Source organism: Lycorma delicatula, chromosome 11, assembly GCF_047948215.1.
Source record: "Lycorma delicatula isolate Av1 chromosome 11, ASM4794821v1, whole genome shotgun sequence".
NCBI classification, from domain to species: Eukaryota; Metazoa; Arthropoda; class Insecta; order Hemiptera; family Fulgoridae; genus Lycorma; species Lycorma delicatula.
This window is the reverse complement of record NC_134465.1, coordinates 39,458,416-39,481,117: the sequence shown is the minus strand read 5'-3', so window position 1 is coordinate 39,481,117 and position 22,702 is coordinate 39,458,416. Positions and strand designations below refer to the sequence as shown.

Here is a 22,702-nt window from a genome sequence, read left to right as displayed (position 1 = left end):
GTGACTCATGACAATAGCAAGCTATGTCACTTTATATTTTAAATATTGACCTCTTTAAGAGATCACAGTTCAAGACTGACCATGATCAATTATACATGTGCTTTTAAAAACCTTTTGATAAAATAGAAATATGTATTACAAGCAAACTATAAGACATTTAGACAACAACATTTTGAGAATTAATAGATATTAAATGCGTCAAAACTGTCATTATAAATAATAATGTGAAATTCAAAACATCTTCAAAATTCAATAAAGGAATAAAAAAACAACAAAATAAACATAATTTTGTAAGGAATAAAAAAATATGGAAAATTATTCATTAGTATTTATGAATACAGTATCCAAACGGACTATTCTTTAATGCAATAAAATCTTCAATACAATTTTCAACCCACCATTTTATTAAAGAAATTTACTTAAACAATTCATTCATTAAATAAGTCATAATTTATTTTATACTAGTTAAATATAAACTATAACAATGATGAACAAAATTAATGAAAGTTTAACTATAAAAATCTTCTTACATAGCGACTGTCAGACGAGGTAAAACATATCTGTACATTTCAAGTTTATATCCGCACAGCAGCCAGACCGGCAAAGCCACTGATACAGAAAAAGTGTTGCAAGTCATTGTACACCAAAACAGAAGCGATAAAGTAGTTATTGAAACAGTAAAAAATTTTTGACTCTAAACATAGTTACTGCAGTACTTAACCTAGCAAAAATCAAATGCAACATTATCAAACCATAAACTGATAGAGTTGATATGTGTCTCGTATAAGATATCAAAAAAGATCTATTTTCAATAGGATAAAAAATGCAATCTATACCGATTTATGCAGTCTATACATTGAAGAATCAGGTATTGAATTAATGAAAACCAAAGAGAATGGCTTCATATTACAGTAACTCTTGATTTACCAACCGCTTATGATGAGTTTGGAAAAGAAGCTTCTATAAAAACTACCAGAAGCTAAATGATGTAGCCATAACATAACTAGTTCTCAAAAGTTTTCTGAAGCTCATTAGAACACTTGTCAGGCACCCTGCGGTAAATTTGTCATTCCTGATCATCTTGTACGGTTGACCTTCCGATCAGATTTTAAAAAATTTATTTGTTAACATCATATGTAAAACTTCTGATTGGATAGAAATCTTAGCACGAGTTAAAAAAAGAAGTTAAACATTGATTTGGCTTTCCTCAAGGAATAATTTAAATAATAAAAAATTTGTTAGTAGTTAAATTTAAATTATTATTTTACTGAATATTAGTTTATTTACTTGCATCAGATGCATTTTTATTTTGTCAAAATCTTGTAACAACTATATAAATACATCTATCAAAATATTATTGTAACTTTGATTAACCATTATAATTTGTTAATCAATTAAAATATTTTACAATTGATGACAGAATGAGTAAAAATGACGCAATAATGAATTTATAAAAATGTTTTCATTCAGATTACTTTTTTTTTAAAAAGATGGAATTATCCAATTCTACTATATGCCTTCTATTTTTCCATTTCCTTAATACAGAATGAGTTTTTCAATGGAAATCATTTTGAATTTTGTGTCAATATAATATTTTTATTTTTATGTATTCTATTTTATCAAGCTATTGCACTTTCTCATTGTTTGACTACAAAATATTCACCTACTTTTTTATGTTCAGTAGTTGTTAATATTCTTGCCTTTAGTAGATTCATTCTGTTGACCTTTCTGACCTAAATTGTATTATTATCTTCAGGAAATAGAAATCGTGTCGTGTAATTCTTTACACAAAGAATATTTAAATAAGAATAGAAAACAGTCATATTCAAATAAAAACAAGATTCATAATTACTATCTTATATTTTAAAATAAGTATGTTAAGTTATATCTTAGACCATAAATAATACTCACTGAAACGACAAACACATTTTTACATATAATAACAAAATTTTGAAAGGCTTTTTTTACAACGGTATAAAATTAAAAATTTTTAAATTCAAGATTTATAAAATATCCAGTTCTGGAAAACACTTCAGAAGAGGGTGTATAAATTTACAAACTGCTTAGCAAAAAACAAATAAAGTCTGAATAAGCTACAGAAACGATTATCAGTTTTCTGTGAAAATTACAAAAGTAATTTTGGCAGAAAACTAATAATCAGAATTAAAAATGTAAATATTAAAAAAATGAAAAGGCTTTAGGTAAAAAAGAGACATATGCAACAAAAATATCTTTAATGAATGACCAAAGAAAGGATACGTATGAAGATATTATTGGCTAATCATGAGAAATTGTAACAAGTATTAAGAAATAAAGTAAACGGAGGGTATAAATGTTTAACCATAATCATAGTAAAGAAGAAAAGAAACTAAATAAAAAGAGAAAATATATAACATATAAGTAACAGAAAATTCTGGAAAAATGAAACTTAACAGCGCCAGTATTAAATGATTAAAATGAAGAACCACTGTAAAAGAAAAAACTTTAGAAGAATAAGAAAACAATTATAATTCACTAGAGAGGTCACATTACAAAAAGAAAACTTGATGCACCTCTGAAAAATTAAAGAAATGAACAAAAAATAAATAAAAATAAAAGTACCGATGGCAATATGTAAGCAGAATTGTTATGCTGATTAGGTGAAATATAATTAAGCAGAATGTGTAGTATGCCAAATGAATGAATCTGGAGTAGTGTCCATAAAAAAATTAAAATATTTATATAATTGAAATTTCCCAAAAATTAAAATTGGTAAATGTGAAAACATTAATGCACTTAATACATCTCATGCGACCACAGTACTACAAGGAATAACATATAGATGACTCAAACGCATGATAAAAGGTATCCTAGAAAAAGATTAATTTGGTTTCAGAAAAAGCATGAGTAACAGAGAGAAAATGTTAGATTTAACCTTGATAGAAACAATAACAAAAGAAGGCCTACTTATATGATGTTTGTAAATTTTGTATACGTCTTTGATAGTGTACTTAGAAAAGAAAACAACATTAAACAATTTTAATAAAAAAAACGATTGAAATATAGAGAAAACAAAGTTGTTTTATAATCTTTATGAAAGATGTGACGGTTGCAATAATAGTAGAGAAAAGTAAAGTTCAACAAGAAATAAATTAAACAAGGCTGTAGTCCATCTACATTATTTTTCAAGTTGTACATAAAAGAAATGATTGTCAACCTGAAGAAACAACAGTATAAGATCTCTTTCACCCGTCATGTTCTGCAGCACCACATCATCATAATTACTATAACCTTTATTACTGACCGAAAAATAAAAATTAAGTCCAGAAATTTAATTCTACAGAAATGCAGTAAATTCTTAAATACTTTTACTATATAATAAAAATTACACTAATATTCTATTATTCCGTACCTCAGCACAGATCTAATTTCACCATAATTTATAAGTAATTGTAATAGAAAATCAATACATACGTGGAAAAGCTGGGAGGATAAATCTCTTGGACATATATCGCTTTCACCGCAAAACGGGCTAACTGTAATAGTATTCTCATCCAATGTTGGTAAATTATCACTGAAACCACCATCAATATATCGAACACCGTGGAATTTCGGTGGTATAAGACCAGAAAATATTGGTACAAACGCACTGGCGAGAAGTGCCTGAAATAAAATAATAATATACATATATTACACACATACAGAAACGTTTCTCAATAGCTTGAATATTTTTTTTGTTGATATGTGTTAAATGTGAATCTTATCAGGAATCATTCAGTTTTTTACCCGTCAATGCTTAAATGGATATCTATAATCTACTTATACTATTATATAAAGAAGAAGATGGTTTTTGATTGTTAGGAATAAACAAAAAACTACCTAATTAAAAAATAAATAATATATATATATATATATATATATAATGGTGGAGATTTTCCACTTAAAGTACAAAGTTTAATGAATTGTGAACTGTGAATCTCTATCAATATGCGAGTTGGATTTGAACTGAATGATTATGAATATCTAAAAACCAATTTCTAGATTTTTTGAAATTCCGAGTTTCAACAGTTAAAATGGATTTTTGAAATTTTTTTGAAACCCTGTTTTTTTTTTTAATTCTCAGTAACAAATGAAGAAATTAACCTGATTTTTGGTGAGCATAATCTTCATCTCAATATACAGATTTTTGAAATTTGACCTTAAAAGGTGATGAAGAAAGGGTAAAAGAAATGTTGAACAATGATTGTAAATTTTCCCGATCGTGACTATAGTAAACAAGATTTTCAGTAGATTTGGGCTTGCAAATACTCTTCAGATTGATATTTAAAAACCATTTTTGGGATTTTTTAACGGGTGCGAAGGTATACAGCACGTGGCTCAACCAACACAGCTATTGCTACCATTACTGTGCGTGTGACTGGCTGCAGCTGCCTCCGGTTAGTCGACTAAAAAACATAAAATAAAAAGATTGACCGCTGTGAGAAACGCAAGTAACCACATAGCGCGGGAGAAGCTGCGACGGGGAGCTAGTATTATTATATAACAGAATTAAAGTGTTTTGTTTGTTCCAGGTAACCTCAGGGTAACTGAAATAATCTAAAAAAATTCCTTAAATATTTAAAAACACACTTCTTCCTGAATATCACAGAATATATGATAACCCACTTTGAAATTGTGTGAGTACTTTTGTTGTATATTCTGGTCTATCTTCGGAGTTTGTAGATTTTATTACTCTATTTGCAAGATTCTTGACTACTGAATTTTTATTTGATATTGATTGTGTTGATAGGAAATTTAGGTATCTACCTGAAGGTGTTGGTTTTATATATCATTTTGTTGATATTTTCTTTTCGAAATGAGTTATTGTTAAATCCAAAAAGTTTATACTATTGTTTATCTCAAAACAAAACGAAAGCAAAAGATTTATTAATAAATAATATTTATCCAGAAAATATCAGAAATAAAATTCTTAAAAATACAATTTATATATACTGTAATAATATATCAGACAACCATCCTAATAAAAATAATAAGAGTGAGAATTATGTTGCATTACCATATGTCGCAGGTTTGTCTGAAAAGACTAAAAAATTGCTACAAAAGGATTTCACAATAGCCCATTAGAATTACAACAATCTGAATAGTATGTTTTCTAAATTAAAATCGCCGATGGAAAAAAATCAACAAGCCAACTTAGTATACAACATTCCTTGTAAAGATTGTAACGCTGTGTACATTGGACAAACATCTGAATACCTTTAAAAAGATATAGAAGCTCATAAATATAGAAAAGAGGCAGACAGACCTCACAAAAATGATATAGTGACCGCTCCACAAATGATATACATCTAGAAAAATACAAACGCTGTCAAGAATAAAACAGACATACCCGGATTTCAACGTATGTTAATTTAATTTAAAAAAATCATATATTTATATTATGAAATTAGTTTTAAGGAATATAATGTTTAATGTTTGAAATTTTTTAGAAAAATATGTGTACTGTAAAAGTTTCAGAAAAAATAGCAATCAGGTTATATAACGAGATGCATATAAATATCTAAAGATAAGATGAGTCAAGGGTGAGTAGGGGAATCATTGTAATAAGGGTGGAGACAAAATAGATTATCTGCGATGGGTAGATCAGGTAATTTCTGAGTATGCAAGGGAATTCTGTACGATATGTGTATTTTCACCTGAGGAAGCTCAGAGAATTCTATGTAAATTTAATTTATAAGTTTGAATCATTTATCGGTTAATCCAAGACATTAATAAAGATAATATTTTCAAGAAAAATATTTCTTGTTATTATATTTAATTTTATCCAATCAAGAGGAAAATAAATTTAAATAAACTAAATTTAAAAGTTAATATTTCATACATACAAATATTATTATAAAAATAAGATCAACCGTGTCACACGATCGCAAAACTTTAGGATCTCATTTTTAAGGTCCAGGAGCCTTACCACCAGATGTTAAGGAACCAGAATTTAAAATGCCTTAAACATGAATTTGCTGAAAATTACACACATGCGCGTGCACACAAACAAACAAACAAACAAACACACACACACACACACACGGTACACAATGATATTTACGTAAACATTTAAATTAAAACGTTTTAAAACGCTTAAATAAATGCTAATGAAAATTAAGATCAAAGATTTACCTGCAGAAGATCATCTTTGCTGCTAAATTCTGAGACTAGAACATTTTTACCGTCGTAAACTCTCGTTAAGGATATGTGTAACTTTCCGTTTACTCTTAAGTGAGCATCTTCAGGAAGAACCTAAAAAAACCACACAGATTAAAATATTTTGTTAAAATAAAGAAGTTAAACGTAAAATCTGTCTATCGGCTGAATTCTACGGACAACAGACAACACATGCATCGGATACAATAAATACTGAGAGTTACAATATACAAATAATTAAAAAATTCTCATCGATGAGAACCCTTAACCATCAGTTTTCTGGCGATACATTTTTCAGGTTTTTCAAACCTGAAAAATGTATCGATTTCGTTGTTGAAATTTTTCACAAAATGAATGAAAACGAATCATTTTTAGACGATATAATTTTTACGGATGTAGCTACATTATAAATTAACGGGTGTGCGCTATTCCCATATATATATTTATTTATTCGTATTCGTGAATCGTTAATTAGTAAATTAACGGATGGAATCGAAAGCGTACAGCGAATTCATTTCCAACAAGACGGCGCACCCCCGCACTTTAATGCATTCGTCAGTCAGGGTCCTGTATTCAAGGACACTGTATCCTGGCCTCCAAGGAGTCCAGACCTGATCTTGCGGCTTTTTTCTTGTGAGGGTATATAAAAAAAACATCGTTTATTCGCAAAAAATACGCGACCTGTGTCACTTAAAGAAAACTATAAATGAAGCGATTGTAACCTTAACAGAAGATACGTTAATTCGAGTACAGGCAAAAACCGAGTACCGATTGGACATTTACCGAGCGACTAATTGTGTACATACTGAAATTATTAGTTACGTAAAAACACTTTTGAGATGAGAAATTCGATAAATAAATATCAACTGTAATTAATACATGTTCCAAACCCCATCGTTCTTCAATGAAGATCCTCTATAGTACGGTGATATAACTATACAGAAATACCGGTAACTGAACCGTATTACTTATCTTATTTTTATGCAATTCCAAGTACGTTTCAAATTAAAGATATTAAGAAAAACGAAGAAGAATGAAAAATATACCTCGAGCGGGAGTAACTTCTTCGATGTTTTGAAAGGGATACATTTTTTTAACGCTTATTAAAACCTGTAATAAAACTTTCCTTTATTATTTACTACCGTATGAAAGCGGCTGCAGTATCGCAGTAGAAATATACACATAACCCACCGGGTTGGTCTTGTGGTGAACGCGGTTTCCCAAATCAGCTGATTTGGAAGTTGAGAGTTCCAGCGTTCAAGTCCTAGTAAAGCCAGTTATTTTTACACGGATTTGAATACTAGATCGTGGACACCGGTGTTCTTTGGTGGATGGGTTTCAATTAACCATACATCTCAGGAATGGCCGAACTGAGAATGTACAAGACTACACTTCATTTACAGTCATACATATCATCCTCTGAAGTATTATCTGAACGGTAGTTACCGTTGGCTAAACAGGAAAAAGAAAAGAAATATACACATCCTGTTACTAAAAAAAAAACCCGATATCCACAGCGATCAGAACAATTTATTCACTTTATAGAAAGAAAAAAACGTGAAAATTTTATATTTTATTAACATATTACCTTTTTTAAACCTTCTAGTAGAACGGCTTGAACGTTAAACGACGGACTGAATGGACCTAGCGTTCTTGCACGAGCTTCACGTATTAAATTTAATACATCTGTTGTAATATCACCTGAAACATAAAACGATCACGCGCCGATCACTAATTTTGTTTAAAAAAAATACAAAGCTATATAAATTTATAATCACAAGCCCATATGCAGTCTGTAAAAGAAAAAATTAAGAATAACGACGAAGGTTACCCAGAAGTTATTTTTATTGAAAAATTTAGAGGTACAAAAATAAGTACAGTATTAATAAAAGTTAATTTCCTATGAATTTAAATGAAAACGGTAACGACTTACAAATCTATTTATTAAACAAGCGCTCTTGTGTTTTTATTGTTTTGTGCATCGATCGTACAAATGTTATCTAACATTTGCAAATAATCAACGGTAGTGTTCTTAATCGACTATATTATTCAAGATAATTTATTAAATGTAAATCAATTACGTTATTGGGCTTTAATATTTTTTTTTGGAATAACAGTACTTCATTCTACATCAGGTAGAATGTACCTCATGACACATGTACATCATGAGGATCATAATGTATCCGATTTTAAACAAATAAATCTGTCGATATATATAAATATATTAACCTTTATGTTTGATGTACTCACAATTTTTTTCTTATCTATGTGGAATGTTATCAGAGTAGCTCAGCGTTTTATGGCTTTATAAAGAAAAATTATGGATTGCATAATAATCGCATACCGTGAAATTTGATTACAGTGTGAAAATATTAACCAGGAACAAAGTTTAATAAAATTAAAATATTACAATTAGGTAATACATACATATATTACGAATAATATATGTTTCGATTACAAAAATAAGAAACATATTTAAATTGTTCACGCATTAAAAGATCAAAAACCAAACTCCAATCTTATTTTAAACAGAAGAATCTTAAGTAAACAGAAGAATTTTTCAAGTTATAATTAAAAAAAAAAAAAATAATAAAATGACATCTCTACGAAACTATAATTTTTTACTTACGGTAAAATTTCCGGTCACTTGGTGATAGTGGCGGTAAAAATAATTTTTCTTAACGTTAAGAGGTATGATGAGTAGGAAAATACCATTCACTTAAATTCAACGCACGCACGCGCGCGCGCACACACACACACACACACATATATATATATCTGTACTACTATACAAAGAAGAGAGTTTTTGTTAATTTTGGATAAGCAGAAAACCAACTCGATCGCAACCAAATTTTTACCAATAACTGAGAAGATTTTTATGTATATTTCATCTCGAAGAACCAACCGATCAATAGCTTTCAAATTTTACCATAGAAGATTTTAAGCCACATACCGAGGCCCTAGTTCCCTTGCAAATTAAAATATTAAAAAATATTCATTATTTTTTCACCCCCAAGAAGGGTGAAGTTGTAAATTAAACATATTCATTAAAGAGAAAAAGATTAATCCTTTTACTTCATTATTATATTTTTGTCTCCACGACAAAGAAATAAGTTACGAATTTTTCGTCTTTACAAAGGTGTATGTACTTCAGTTACCGTAATTACTATTATTCTGTCTTTTGTAATTTAGTTTCTTTTTCAGGTTTCTATAAAACCATTATTATTTATCAGTATTATTCTCACAACCGTTAGGGTAACGAACGGTGCAAGGATCCAGGGGGCGGAGCCCTTCGGGTAGACGAGAATGGCGACCGAAGCGAGCTCTGCGGGTGTCAAGACGCAGCCCTCTGCAAATAAAAATTACAGGATAGAATCGATGAATTTCTAGAGGATGATGCTAAATGGGGAAAAATCGGTGGCATATAAGAGTGTAGATCAGTAGTACATACAACCGGTAGTTATCGGCGATGGGGAAGCAAGATAAAGATTAAATTCGTTGTCGCAAGGGGATATTCGACCGAACGCCGCCAATAGAACCATTCAAAAACAAACTGGAAACGAAGACGGATGAGCGAGTGCGCATTTATAAACCAGAACTTTTGAACGAACGGCCTCGAAAAATTCAGTCGGTTTATCACGATATTAATTTGTACCCGATTTTTCGAACGACTAATTTTTAGAACCGTCGTTTCGCAAGACTTTAGTCATCCGTAGAGCGAAATTTCAAGGTGTTTTGTGAAAAAAAAATTGTGTTTATGAAAAATTCAAACTTTACCGATTTGCTTTAATGCGTTTTATTTAATAAGTCATTGTCTTATCTCTCGGAGCTCCATCAAAACGAGTTTTAAAGTTACAAAAATCGGATATCAGATCGTCGTTCGGCGCTTCTAATACGAATCGTATAGACAGATATTTAGGAAATTTTTCCTTAACAAACAACACAACAGAATTGTTTTCACGTTCGAGTCGATACTTTGACGTACGAGAAATGGTTTCGTTGCAATTGTATTGATTTGAGTATTACAATTCGAGCGTATCGATTTGAGATACCCATTTAATTAAAAAATAAATGGCAAAGATTGAAACGGCCAATGTTTTAAATAAGTTTCTGACTCGCCTAAAAGCTCTTACCGCTAATACATTTTAAAATAAAATTAAAAGATCTTCTTATACGGAAACAGTACGTACGTATTACGATGCGGATGGATTTTTAAATAATACTAATTAAAACAATTTTTAGTGACCTCAATTTTCTAAACGTCCGTTCAACTTATACATAAAATTTGCGCTCAAATATAATTTTCATTAACGGCTGAATTATGATATGTTTTGTATTAACTCTGTTTGCTTAGCATCTTCATCACGTGAAAATAAGGACTTTAATCGCATCTATCTGTTATTTTATAATTAATTGTGCACTCTATGACGCCGCACGAATAAGTTTTTATTTTAGTACCGTTATCTCTCGATACACTCGGCCGAATACATAGGGCATTTCCTTTTTTTCATACGCGGAGCGGCACAACCGAATACATGTCGTACATAAAGTATTATTATGTACCGATCAAGATAAAAGATTTATTTGATAGATAAATAACGTAACCGACTCGCAAATATTTCCTGTTCCGAGGTCGTATTTTAGCCCGGTCTCTTCGCATCGAAGCGGAAAGATCAAACGTCTGAAGATGATCACGTGTCGCACGTTATACCGCATGCGATTCATCGACCCGACCTGTCAGCGCACGTGACGTAAAGAAACATTAAAGAAAGATACGTTAGGTCTTCGCCGTCGTTGCAACGATTTAATTTTTTAACTGCACCCCAAGGTCGATATAGCATCTCCTGATGTAATGTTGTAAAAATAAACCTGACCTCACGGTAGAAAAAAAACGCAACGGCGAACCTCGTTTATTCGTAATACGCATCTCGCTTCCATCGCGAGCGGTCTGTGAGAATTTAAAATCAGACAACCGAATCCCGACTTACTATCGAGACGAGCCTGATTCGAACCCCGTAAGTAAAAGCACAGGCAGAATAAAGATCGAAAAGTTACGGCCATCAATCGTCGATGACCGTCACACAAGATAGCCCGATACCGTACGTAACCGTCTGCGAAAAATTAACGGAAAAATTTTCATTTAAACCGCCCTTAATTTCCTTTCATTTATCTCAAAATAAATTACTATATATTCTATAACGGTTATTTATTTTCTCAACAGGTTTTTTTTTTCTAACACGATTAAATATCTACAGCCGTTCCCTCGAAACGACGAATACACCAGTCGAACGTCTAAAATTAATTCGAAGGAGAAATTAACCCGTCGGTAATTAACTCCTCGATTCCGTTTTATTCCGGTCGGCACCCTGCAACCAGCCATAATATAAAGAAAATAAATTTTTTTGTAGCGTACGAGAAACGCCATTCTCGACCGGGACCAGAATCTGGAACCTGCAGATGAAAGCGATACGCTACCGCTCCACCGCGTAAATCAGCTGGCATCAAATTTTTTTTTTCCTTCTTTCACGCAGAAATATTAGAAGAAGTAACCGATATTTACATAACTCGACCGATTCGATAACGGTTAATTAAATTCGACATCTTAATTAACATTTTTAAGTTTAAAACTTGAAAAATTAAGTTTATTTCAAATAATTTTACACAACATTTCGTAGTTTAATGAAATTATATATACGCTGTACATTTATAAACGTTTGTATATACACGATAACAACCGCAATCGGTAATTTAATAAAAGCTCTCGATCAACCTTCTAATTGTAACTGTACATTATAAAAATGTAACGGAACCTGTCTTAAGCTAGCGACATATCGTTTAAAAATTAATTGTTAATACTTTTTATAATAAAATTATCAGTTTTGAGTAGTTTTGAGTAGAACCCTATACTCAATCTACTCAATACTCAATCAGAATTCAAAATATTTTCTAAAGAACGATAATCATTATTACCGTAATAATTAAATTTTCGATTTATTATAACGGAATAAAACGTTTAAGATTTTAAGAAAAATTCCTACTCTCGTGTACGTAATCAAAAGAAGAGAATTATTTATAATTCGTAAAAGAATCGGGTAGTATCACTTATCGGAATATAAGACGAAGAAATGTGAACTCAGACGCCGAATTTGCACGCACAAGAAGCGGTATATAAATCGAATGAAACATTTGAAAGGTGGATTAGCTATCCCAGGAGAAAATGTATAAATATCAAGATTCGCCAATAACATTGGGCTTTTGGCTAAAACCAATAATAAGTTGTAAAGATACTGAACGATATGAATCTGCTGCTAGAAGAGAAAAACTTTAGTCTAAAATTAAAGCAAAGGAGGATAATGTTGAGGTGAAATTCCCGTCGATACGAACATATTCAAAATCTACCGATTTTTAGTGACCTTCGGGAAGAAATACCAATATATTTAATTTCCATATCGCGTGCAATCACGAAAACTTTTAACGTTTTTAAATCCTAAATTTGAAAATATCACTCCAAGAGTCTCCATTAAATAATAAAATATTATTAAAAAATTGTAAGATGCAAGTGATTTATCGACATTTATACGAAACAGGTCCTTCAAATACGTATATCAAAATTAATGTAGAACAGATCCTTGCGGAAGCCAAAACTCACTAAATTCCTTCGGTTTTTCCTACGAGATTTTTTTCGATTATAAGAATTCGCGATTTATTTTACTTATTTGTGTTTTAATACTTTTATTTACAGTCGCATATCAATTGAAATCATTTGCGACTTATCAGTGTAATTTAACTGTACCGGTAAATGTGTAGTCTTGAATAAACTCAGGCCGACCGTTACCGAGACGTGCGGTTAATTGAACCCGACCGACAAAAAACACTGTTGTGTTACTGGATAAACACCTCAAATACTCCAGTCATGAGGCCATGATCTGCGACAGAGTGGAAACAGCAATCTGTGCCAAGAGGTCTCTTTGCGGGAATTTCACGTGCGTCGAAGAGACGACATCACCTCGGTGATAACGTCGTCTCTGTTGTACGCCGCCCCGGTATGGGCCGATGCGGTTAATGTCCAGCGCAACAGAAAAAAACTAACTAGCAGTCATAGGAAGTCGCTTCTGGGGGTAGTTTCGGGGTACCGAACGTTATCGTATGATGCACTGTGCGTGCTTTCTTCGGTGCCAACGATAGAATTGCAGATTAAAGGACGAAAACTAAGGGCGTCCGGTGTAGCCAAAGATGAGGCCAGTTCTATTATACGAGAGCAATGGAAGGTGGCATGGGCGGGTTCAGCGGTGGCCGCATGGACAAGAAGAATTATCCCGGACCTGGATGCTTGGCTAGATCGCTCTCATGGTGAATTAGATTACCACACAACGCAACTCATATCAGGACATGGTGCGTTTGAAAAATACCTGCATAGGTTTGGCAGGAGAGAGTCACCAATCTGTTGTTACTGCGATGCGGTTGACGATGCCGAACACACTATTTTTGAGTGCAGACGATGGGAGGAACAACGTATAAATGCAGGACTGATGCATACCCGACCCGAGCAGCTCTCGGAGTGGCTCTTGGCTATGTCCGGAAACTGAAATAATTTTGCAGTATTTGCAAGAACAGTTATCAGGATAAAAGAAGATGAAGCAAGACGACTGGGATACTGAGGGGTGTAGTTTATAGTAGGGCTGGGCGGACAGCCCCGTTCCTGAGGGCTCACATGCCTTGGTGTGTGGGTTCCCGTGATGAAGCGGGGACTTCTGGGGTCCGTTAGGTGCGAATGAATGAAAAGACCGAGACCCGACCGGCGGTGTGGGTTCCCGGATACGCTTTGGCGGCTTCGGCTCCTGCGCCGTCGGTTTGAGGCTGGCAAAAGGAAAGACCGAGACCCGGTCTCCGGCGGGGGGGGGGGGCTGGAAACGGCATAGCCGGGCCTGGTTCTTACGTTGGAGATTAGTGGCAGGCAATTAAAAGATCCGAAAAGGACACGTCCCCGAGTCGAGTATACTTAATTGGATGTCCGGCTCGGGGATGTAGGGCAAAAAAAAAAGACCGACAAAAAATCCACGATCTACTATCCAAATCCGAATAAAAGTAATAGGCTTTGAACCTGATAACTCTCGACTTTGAAATCAGTCGATTTACGTTGACTAGTTACCAGGTGGGTATCTTACGATGTACAAACCGACGTCCGATAATATGAAGCACTATTGTTTTGTTAAACTGAAAATGTTTCTCCGATGGTCATCCAGAATTTACAGGGTGTATCATCGGCAAAATAAGTGATTAATTATCGACATTTTTACGTATCCTAATTATAAAACGATTGAAAAAAAAAACATATTTGTTAATATTTCAAGAATTTCATATTTTTAATGATTAAACGGTTATTTACGGACAGAGTTATTTTTACGGAATCCGTAAAAATGACATTCCTTACGTAAAACGATCTCCACAAATGAAGACCGTTAATAAAATATTACTACTATTAAAATCTTAGTTAATTTTTTCAACATCTTGAAGGATTATATGTTACCTATCGGAATTAAACCCTCGACCGATTCGATAACCGTTAATTAAATTCGATATCTTAATAATATTAATATTTTTAAGTTTAAAACTTGAAAAACTGAGTTTATTTCAAATAATTTTACACAACATTTCGTAGTCTAATGAAATTTTATACTCTGTACATTCGGGTTTTTTTTTTTTTTTTTTTTTTTTTTTTTTTTTAATATATAAACGTTTGTATATACACGATAACAACCGCAATCGGTAATTTAATAAAAGTTCTCGATCACCTTCTAATCGTAACTGTACATTACAAAAATGTAACGGAACCCGTCTTAAGCTAGCGACATATCGTTTAAAAATTCAAGTTCACTTTTTATAATAAAATCAATCAGGGTAATAAACAGCTATATTATTTAAAACGTTTTAATTTTAATTAATAAAACCTTGTCGTTGCATACTTATATTTACATATACTCCCGTGTATAATACAATCTTCCGCAAAAAGCCAGAACGGGATTTTAAGACACAAAAACCGGCTGTCAGATCATTATCTGGCGCCTTAAGAATAAATCGTGCGGACTTACATTTATAAAATTAAAAAAGTTAACTATTCTTAAATTTATACTTACGAATGTGCAATTTTTCTAAAAATATATAAAAATAGTCGTATATTTATAAACAATATCTAACTAGACGAGAGAACTGTTTCGTATAATTCAAAAAAATATTTTGGGGACCTCATTATGCTTCTTTATATTAACATTTTCAATAAATTACTAAACCGTTAAAAATATTTGTCCGTCAATTTATTTAAAATATAAATAATTATTTTCTTTTACAGCAACAATATTATCGCTTGACAAATTGTTAAATACAATTTTTTTTTTTTTTAACTTGTAATTTAATTTTCCGTCAAGATAGCACTATAGCAGAGTTACAAATCTAGAAGGTAAAGTATTATAATCGGTTCGATTCGGGCATATGAGGTTTTCATCGGATCTTTACGTTTTAACACTTAAGGAACTCAAAAAAACGGATGGAAATTTTTCGGACGTTACTGTACGTATGTACCTGTGTGTGAACGTATTCGGTGTCGGCCTTTAAATCGCCTTATCTTTAGAATTACTCGACCGATTTTGACCAAACTCGGTCACATTACATATGGGCATTGATGCCGTTAACTTAAAAAGTCAAGGGGGATGACGCCGTAAAGTAAGGTCGCCCTCAGTATCTCGATATATCGCCTAATTAAGGCCATATTTTTCTTAGGCGCATTTGTTAACGATTAAAAAATAACAATCGCACCCCTACTCTAAAAAATGCTGTTGTAGTCCGCTATGTCGTGATGTCACAGGTGAGCGGCAGAATTAAATAAATTAATAATATTTAAAGTGTAAAAAACTAACTCGGACCGGCTGTCTCGAACTCGATCTACCGGTCGGTTCGGTACCCGATGCGTTAAGCCTCGAGATTACGCCAATTTGCCGACGGTAAACGCGAAATTTGTTTTATGTAAGTTGTGAAATAGCAATAGTTTAGTTAGTGCCGACCGTCGTCGCAAGAACTGCCACGACCGCGTAAATTAAATACGGTATGTACGCGCGCATTAGTTAGAATTATTGAATTAAATAAATTAAAAATTATATTTAAATAAAATAATAAATTCTTTAAATTGTGCGTGTACATGTGTGTAAGCCGTGCATCAGAACAAACCAAAGTTGTAGGCTCTTTTTATTCTAAAGCTAATAGTGCAATTTGTGACGCAGCTCTGGGATTAAGGTTCTACGGTTTCGCTAGATCCGTCCGTGGAGTCTGATATCTATCCCCTACTCGATACGATGTATATAGTAGTACCTACACAAGAATTACTGAACACGTCTGTACTATTCTGGTGTACCTTTTCAAAATATTTATTTTATTATAATTTCGAACGGCTTCAACATACGATCGTTTAAGTTATAAATTCCAAACACGGAATTATTTGTTAAGCTACTCTAAATAATTAATTCTGTTAATTATTAGGAACAAAGTCGGTTTAAAAAAAAAAAAAATAGTTACGTATATATTAAGGATTATTTACAAACATTAATAAATTCTGTATAGTAAATTAATTCGAGTGAAAAAAAGAAAGGTTAAAGCCAAATGAACCCGAAAGCGACCGGGTTCTTTACAATATTGACGTCACTGGATGTCATAGCGCTTATCTAACACGTTTTATAGGTTAAATCGGTTTATAAATAAACAATTTTCGATCGTTAAATAATTTTTATCGTGACAATTATTAGACCTATCGAATCGAATCTTACTAATAATAATATAAGTTACGCTATTAATTTATTTATTTATAAATAAAGTTTACATTTTTTTTCATTTATGAAGGTCGTACGTGTCAACAAGGATACTTTTTATTTTATATCGAAAATACGTCAGCGAGCGCGCACATATAATTCAATGTATAACTATACGTACGAAGCCTATCGTTTTTTTCATCCGCTGAGGTCAAAGGAGTTGTTTCAGATAACTATATTTCGTTAAGAGCGTAAATAAGTAACAAAGGACAAATAAATACCTTGAATTCACAAATTGGAACTACCATCCGAGTAGATAATAATTGCCCGATCCGATAACGATTACATCTCGTTAATTTTTGTTTTTTTATAGTCTAAAGACGGCGAAAGAATTATAGATGAAACAATTTGACGGGCCGACCGTGCCATATTAATCGATATTAATTGGCCTAATTTAAACGGTTTCGCTGAAAAATTATTTCGAAATAATTTAAACCGTAACGACTTCAACTAAAAAGACATTAACAAAGTATTAATTGAATTTTTATCTTAAAAGTTCGGATCTGTTCCTCTTCATTACCATTATTATATCGTACGAATACAAGCAAATTAACTCCCGGAAACGATACGTATTGAGGCGAGGTTAAATCGATATAGAGTAAATTATTCTTTACCGATTAATAGGTCGACGAGTTATTCGTAATAAAAATTTATTATTACAATTTCTTACTATAGAATGATTCGTTTATGCACCGCATCTCATAATAAAATAGAACAATATGATGATATGCGTAAAGTATTCACGTTCTATCTTTTCGATCTGAACTTATTTAAAATCAATTAATAATGCTTCTCGAGAATATAATTTAAATCAGAAAGAGTCGGCAACAACGGACCGTCGGTAGCGATACAGATTAAAAGAAAGGTCTGTTTCACGTACGCCGTTTCGGATTGTAAGTCACAAACACTTGTTTTCAAACCGATTAACTGTGAATGTATAAAACGATATAGAATTAGCCGGCATATATTTCAGCGAACGGAATCGTTTTTATAAAATCTCAACCGATAACGGTAGTACATATACAATCAAAACCGCCTTAGCAAACATCTGTAGTGCTGCAACAGAAACGAACACGCTACGGAAAACCTTCTAGAACTCCTATGTCTAGAAGTTTTTTGAAGCAAACTTAACAACGACAGTAATTTATTTAAAGGAAATTGAAAAATGCATATCGCTTCCGGCCACCGAATTCATTAGTAACTTAGCCCACTGGGTGCCTGAAAAAGAACAGCCCGTTTCAAAAAAGAATTCTTAACCCTCCCCAGTACTCTTAAACTTGTACGACTTTTTTTTTAAAAAAGAAAAAGTAAAACGAATTTATTAATTCGTTTAATGCGGCAAAAACAAGACAGCCTATTAGTATTTTTATTAGGAAGAATAAAAGTTACTAGTTTAAAATTAAACAAAAATTAGACGTATAATTAAAAAAACAAGTTTAAACAACAACATAAACAGGAAACGGAAATTACGACAACGTATAAGAATCGCTATCGTTTTCAAGGATAACATGAAAGAAGTATGCGCGAATTAAATTAATTCAAAAGCTTATAAAGCCGCAACAACTGTCAGGCGGTCATAGTTAAAACGACATTGTATAGTATGTATGAGTGTTCATAAAAATTATAATCGGACTCTCCGGTAACGCCATTTCTGGAATCGTCTTATCGATATGTTCGACTCTTTAACATCGACCTTCCGCCCGTCCTAATCAAAAATATAATAACGTTAATACCATATTCAATAGGAGGATAGAAAACACTGGTAAACGTTAATTAGACGTTACCAAAAATAAAACTAGTACAGAAAATACTACAAAAAAATGGAGCTAAGCGATTATATAGAAATAAGAAAGAAAGTCTTATTTCTATAACAAAATTTTCTAATTAAAATCAAAAACTAAATTGGCATTTTAATCTAAAAAAAAAACATCACTATCATCATCAAAATGAAAACCTTACGCTAAATAAACTACATATATATATATAGTATATATGTATTGTAACAAGACCGGTATAACGGAACTGAGTAACGGATTCCTGTCAATAAAGAAATAGTAGAAAATATAATAATAGAAGGAATTCAGAAAGGAGCTAAAAGGTCCATCAGTGGTCCATTTTCGTTATTTCTACATTTCATTACTTCCGTTTTGTTCTTGTTTAATTTCATGCGGTAGTTCTTGCGTAGGGACTTCATCCGTGCCGTTCATTGTTTATTCTAAATCTTATTTACTCTCGGCTGTTATTACTATATCATCGACAAATCGTAGCATCTTTATCTTTTCACCTTGTACTGTTACTCCGGATCTAAATTGTTATTTAATATCGTTAACTGCTAGTTCTATGTAAAGTTTAAAAAGTAACGGGGATAGGGAACATCCTTGTCGGACTCCCTTTCTTATTACGGTTTCTTTCTTATGTTTTTCAATTATTACTGTTGCTGTTTGGTTCCTGTAAATGTTAGCAATCGTTCTTCTATTTGAACCTTAATTTTTTTTAAAATCTGAACTTTTTATTCCAGTCTACATTATCGAATGCCTTTTCTAGGTCTATAAATGCTAAGTATGTTGGTTTGTTTTTCTTTAATCTTCCTTCTAATATTAATTTAAGCCCTGTAATGAAGTGAACGAATAAAAATTAATCGATGTAAATTAATTTTTTTTTTTAAGTACCGAATATTATTACTTGAACGGGGGGGGGGCAAACGAACCGCTTATTACAGTTCCACCTGCTGCAAGATTCCGAGAACGGATAAATATGAGCAAACTTTTAGGAATCCTATATACCTATTCTCCAGTAGTTGTTTAGTTTCTAGAAAACTAATTTACAGCACGTGCCGTAAAGTATGACTGTAAATCGAAATTTTGAAAATTCAAAATACAATTTAAAAAAATAAAGGATCGACTTAAATTACAAGTTTAGTTTTAATTTGAAAACTAACATTTTATTTAGATTTTTCTAAAGAAATTAAAATAAATCTATTGCGATCTGATCACAATAATACACAGTATACAGAACACGTCATTATAAGATAAATTATACATGTAAAAACAAATAAGATTAAAGGTCATAAAAATTAAACGGTTTATTTAAATATAAAAAATTCCTATAAAATAATTTAGAATTATTGAAAATTATTTTCAGAGCACAATTACATACGCGTTGAACGTGCAGATGTTTTATCGTTGAATTGGTATCGTTTAAAAATTCATGAACGGTAATATTGTTTCCATAAAATAAATTTTTAAATTCTTATTTTAAATAAATCGATGGGAAGATTTTTAACGCGGTTCAATAATTTATTAAGAGAATGTCAAAGGATGCATAATAGGGTCCTTTCTCGTAAGCAGAAATATCGTGTCGAGTTACATGAAAACGGTTACGTCGTCCGGTTCAGTAAAGGTGGATAATATTTTTGGTTTGACCGTTCTTTTTAGCGAAGACTGGACATTCATTTGATATAAATTCAAGTGTAAGTCGACATATTTAATTTTCTAAATACAAGTCTACACAATCCGATAGCTTTTTTGTACGTTAGTAATAGACCGATCAAGAGAGCTCTAAATGGACTGAGTTTGTGACAAAATTGTTACTCGGAAACCGATTACGGGATATTTTAAAGTACGTTTTGTAGATGAAAATGTATATTTTTTAAACTCGCAACTCGGAGTAAGAATTATTTAAACACTGCTTTTGTTCAAAAAATAATTTTTTTATCGTTTTTTGCTTGTAAAATAAAAACCGTCGGAGCAATGACAATACATTCGATACAAAAGTTGTAGAAAATTGCAAAACCTGTAAAATGAGATCTCATGCGCCTTAATCGATGCATTTCCCGCCGTGAAAATCCAAAAAAACTACTAAAGATAGTTATTTTTGCGAAAATTTCCTACTCGGTTGTTTTTGCGTTTGAAGCATCAGCCTTTGGAAAAAGTATAGGTAATGTCTTATTCACATGCGTGCAAAAACTGGATTCTATCGGATGCAAACTGTGCGCAACAAACATTCTAATTTTTTCATGCCTTTTCTTGCAACATTCATTCTATCTCGTACGACGACTTAAATGATAATTTAAAGACGGATTCGGAAACTAGAAAAGCTAAACGATTCATTAATTTATTTGTATTCGTTTAAATGCCGCTGAATTAGTTTAAAATGCACCCAAGTACTACGTGGGAGCGCGCCGGTGGTAATGGGGGTAAATGTTTGGGGTATATGTTTGATGCGAGCTCCGTGCTGTACCCGAACCGCTACCGTATATCCCCACTACCAGTGCTTTTTTTAATAAGCGCAAAAAAAGCATTTTTTGAACAAAAACATCGTTTAAACGATTGTTACATGGAGTTGCGAGTTTAAAACATACGTTTCCATTTACCAAAAGTTCTTATAAATATCCCGCAATCGGCTTCCGAGTAACAATTCTGTCACGATAAAAAACCCTGTTGACCGATCTAAAACTGATACCGACATCTTGAAGGAGCCACAAGAGATGAAATTATATTTTGTAAGACAATAAATGGAGGAATAATAAATATTTAATAACGATGAAAAGCTCAGCGATTTATTACGACACGATTTAGTTACAAACGAATCGATTCCATCATCCCTCGAGAACTTATCGTTTAATGAAACATCCAGAAATTTCGCTTTTCGGGCAACAGAAATACTATCGTTATCGTTAATGGGAAATCTAATGTGAATATGATCGGTAACGATTCGTCTACGTGAAAAGCAAAATTCAACAGTTTTATCCTTATTTAAAGTTAGGCGGTTACAGTCGATCAGGTGAATAATGTTTTGAGCCGATACCGTACAATTTTCAATCCCTTTTAAATAAGAAATAATTGAGGCATTAGTTAACGCGTTACAAAAAAACTTCGTAAAAACAAGGCGGGTCGATAAGATTCCAAACAGAGATCTTAAAATGAACAGAGGAGAGAAATTAGCGGCAGAAATTAAGGGGTCGGGCGGGCCGTTAATGAAGATATCCCAATTTAGTAACGAAAGGTCGTGTAGACGTATAAACCGTACAGGAAGACAACGATCAGACCACACGACTAGTATGTCAAGGTTAAAAAGGTTAAAAGATTAACCTAGAACAAAAAGGAATGAAAGGCAGCGAACCGGCCGACTAGACTGACGACAGAAGACTAAACAAACAAAAAATAAGTATGAAAAATTTCTCCTACAAGAATAGGCAATTTTTAAAAGATTTGAAGTCGATATTTAAATTGAATTTCGAATAAAATAAATCAATAACGCGTAATATATGTAAATAATTAAAAAACACTTGAATAAAATTTTCAGTAATTAATATTCAAATAGATGACAAATAAAAAATTACATTATGATAAAAGAAAACAACAACATGTTTACAAAAGCCGCAAACGATTTAAAAACAACGTAAAGTTTTTTATCTGTATCAATTAAAAAGAAAAAATTGTAAATAATATGTAAACAATATGGCAGCCTGTTTCATAACAAATGACAACACCACATTGTAAACCACATTGTATCGTCCACATTAAAGTAACACAGCGTAATGACAGTATAACATGCGCAAAATTTCAAACCGTCAAATTAATTTAAATGAACGTACCCCGTTAGATGTTTGTACACCGCTACACTAGAGTAACATAATCGTCTGTTAAATTTTAAATTCACGGGCATATGAT

At 32.2% G+C, this 22,702-nt stretch overlaps 1 protein-coding gene across 1 annotated transcript in view; it reads right to left on the bottom strand.

Annotated features, from left to right (window-relative positions):
- bmm (brummer) overlaps positions 1-22,702 on the bottom strand; it is a 57,562-nt gene that overhangs the window by 29,559 nt on the left and 5,301 nt on the right. Inside the window, exons 2-4 of the mRNA XM_075379105.1 lie at positions 7,766-7,878; positions 6,154-6,273; positions 3,454-3,642 (exon numbers count right to left, since the gene is read on the bottom strand). Of these exons, the coding sequence (XP_075235220.1) occupies positions 3,454-3,642; positions 6,154-6,273; positions 7,766-7,878 (422 nt within the window). The remainder of the gene's footprint in view (positions 1-3,453; positions 3,643-6,153; positions 6,274-7,765; positions 7,879-22,702) is intronic.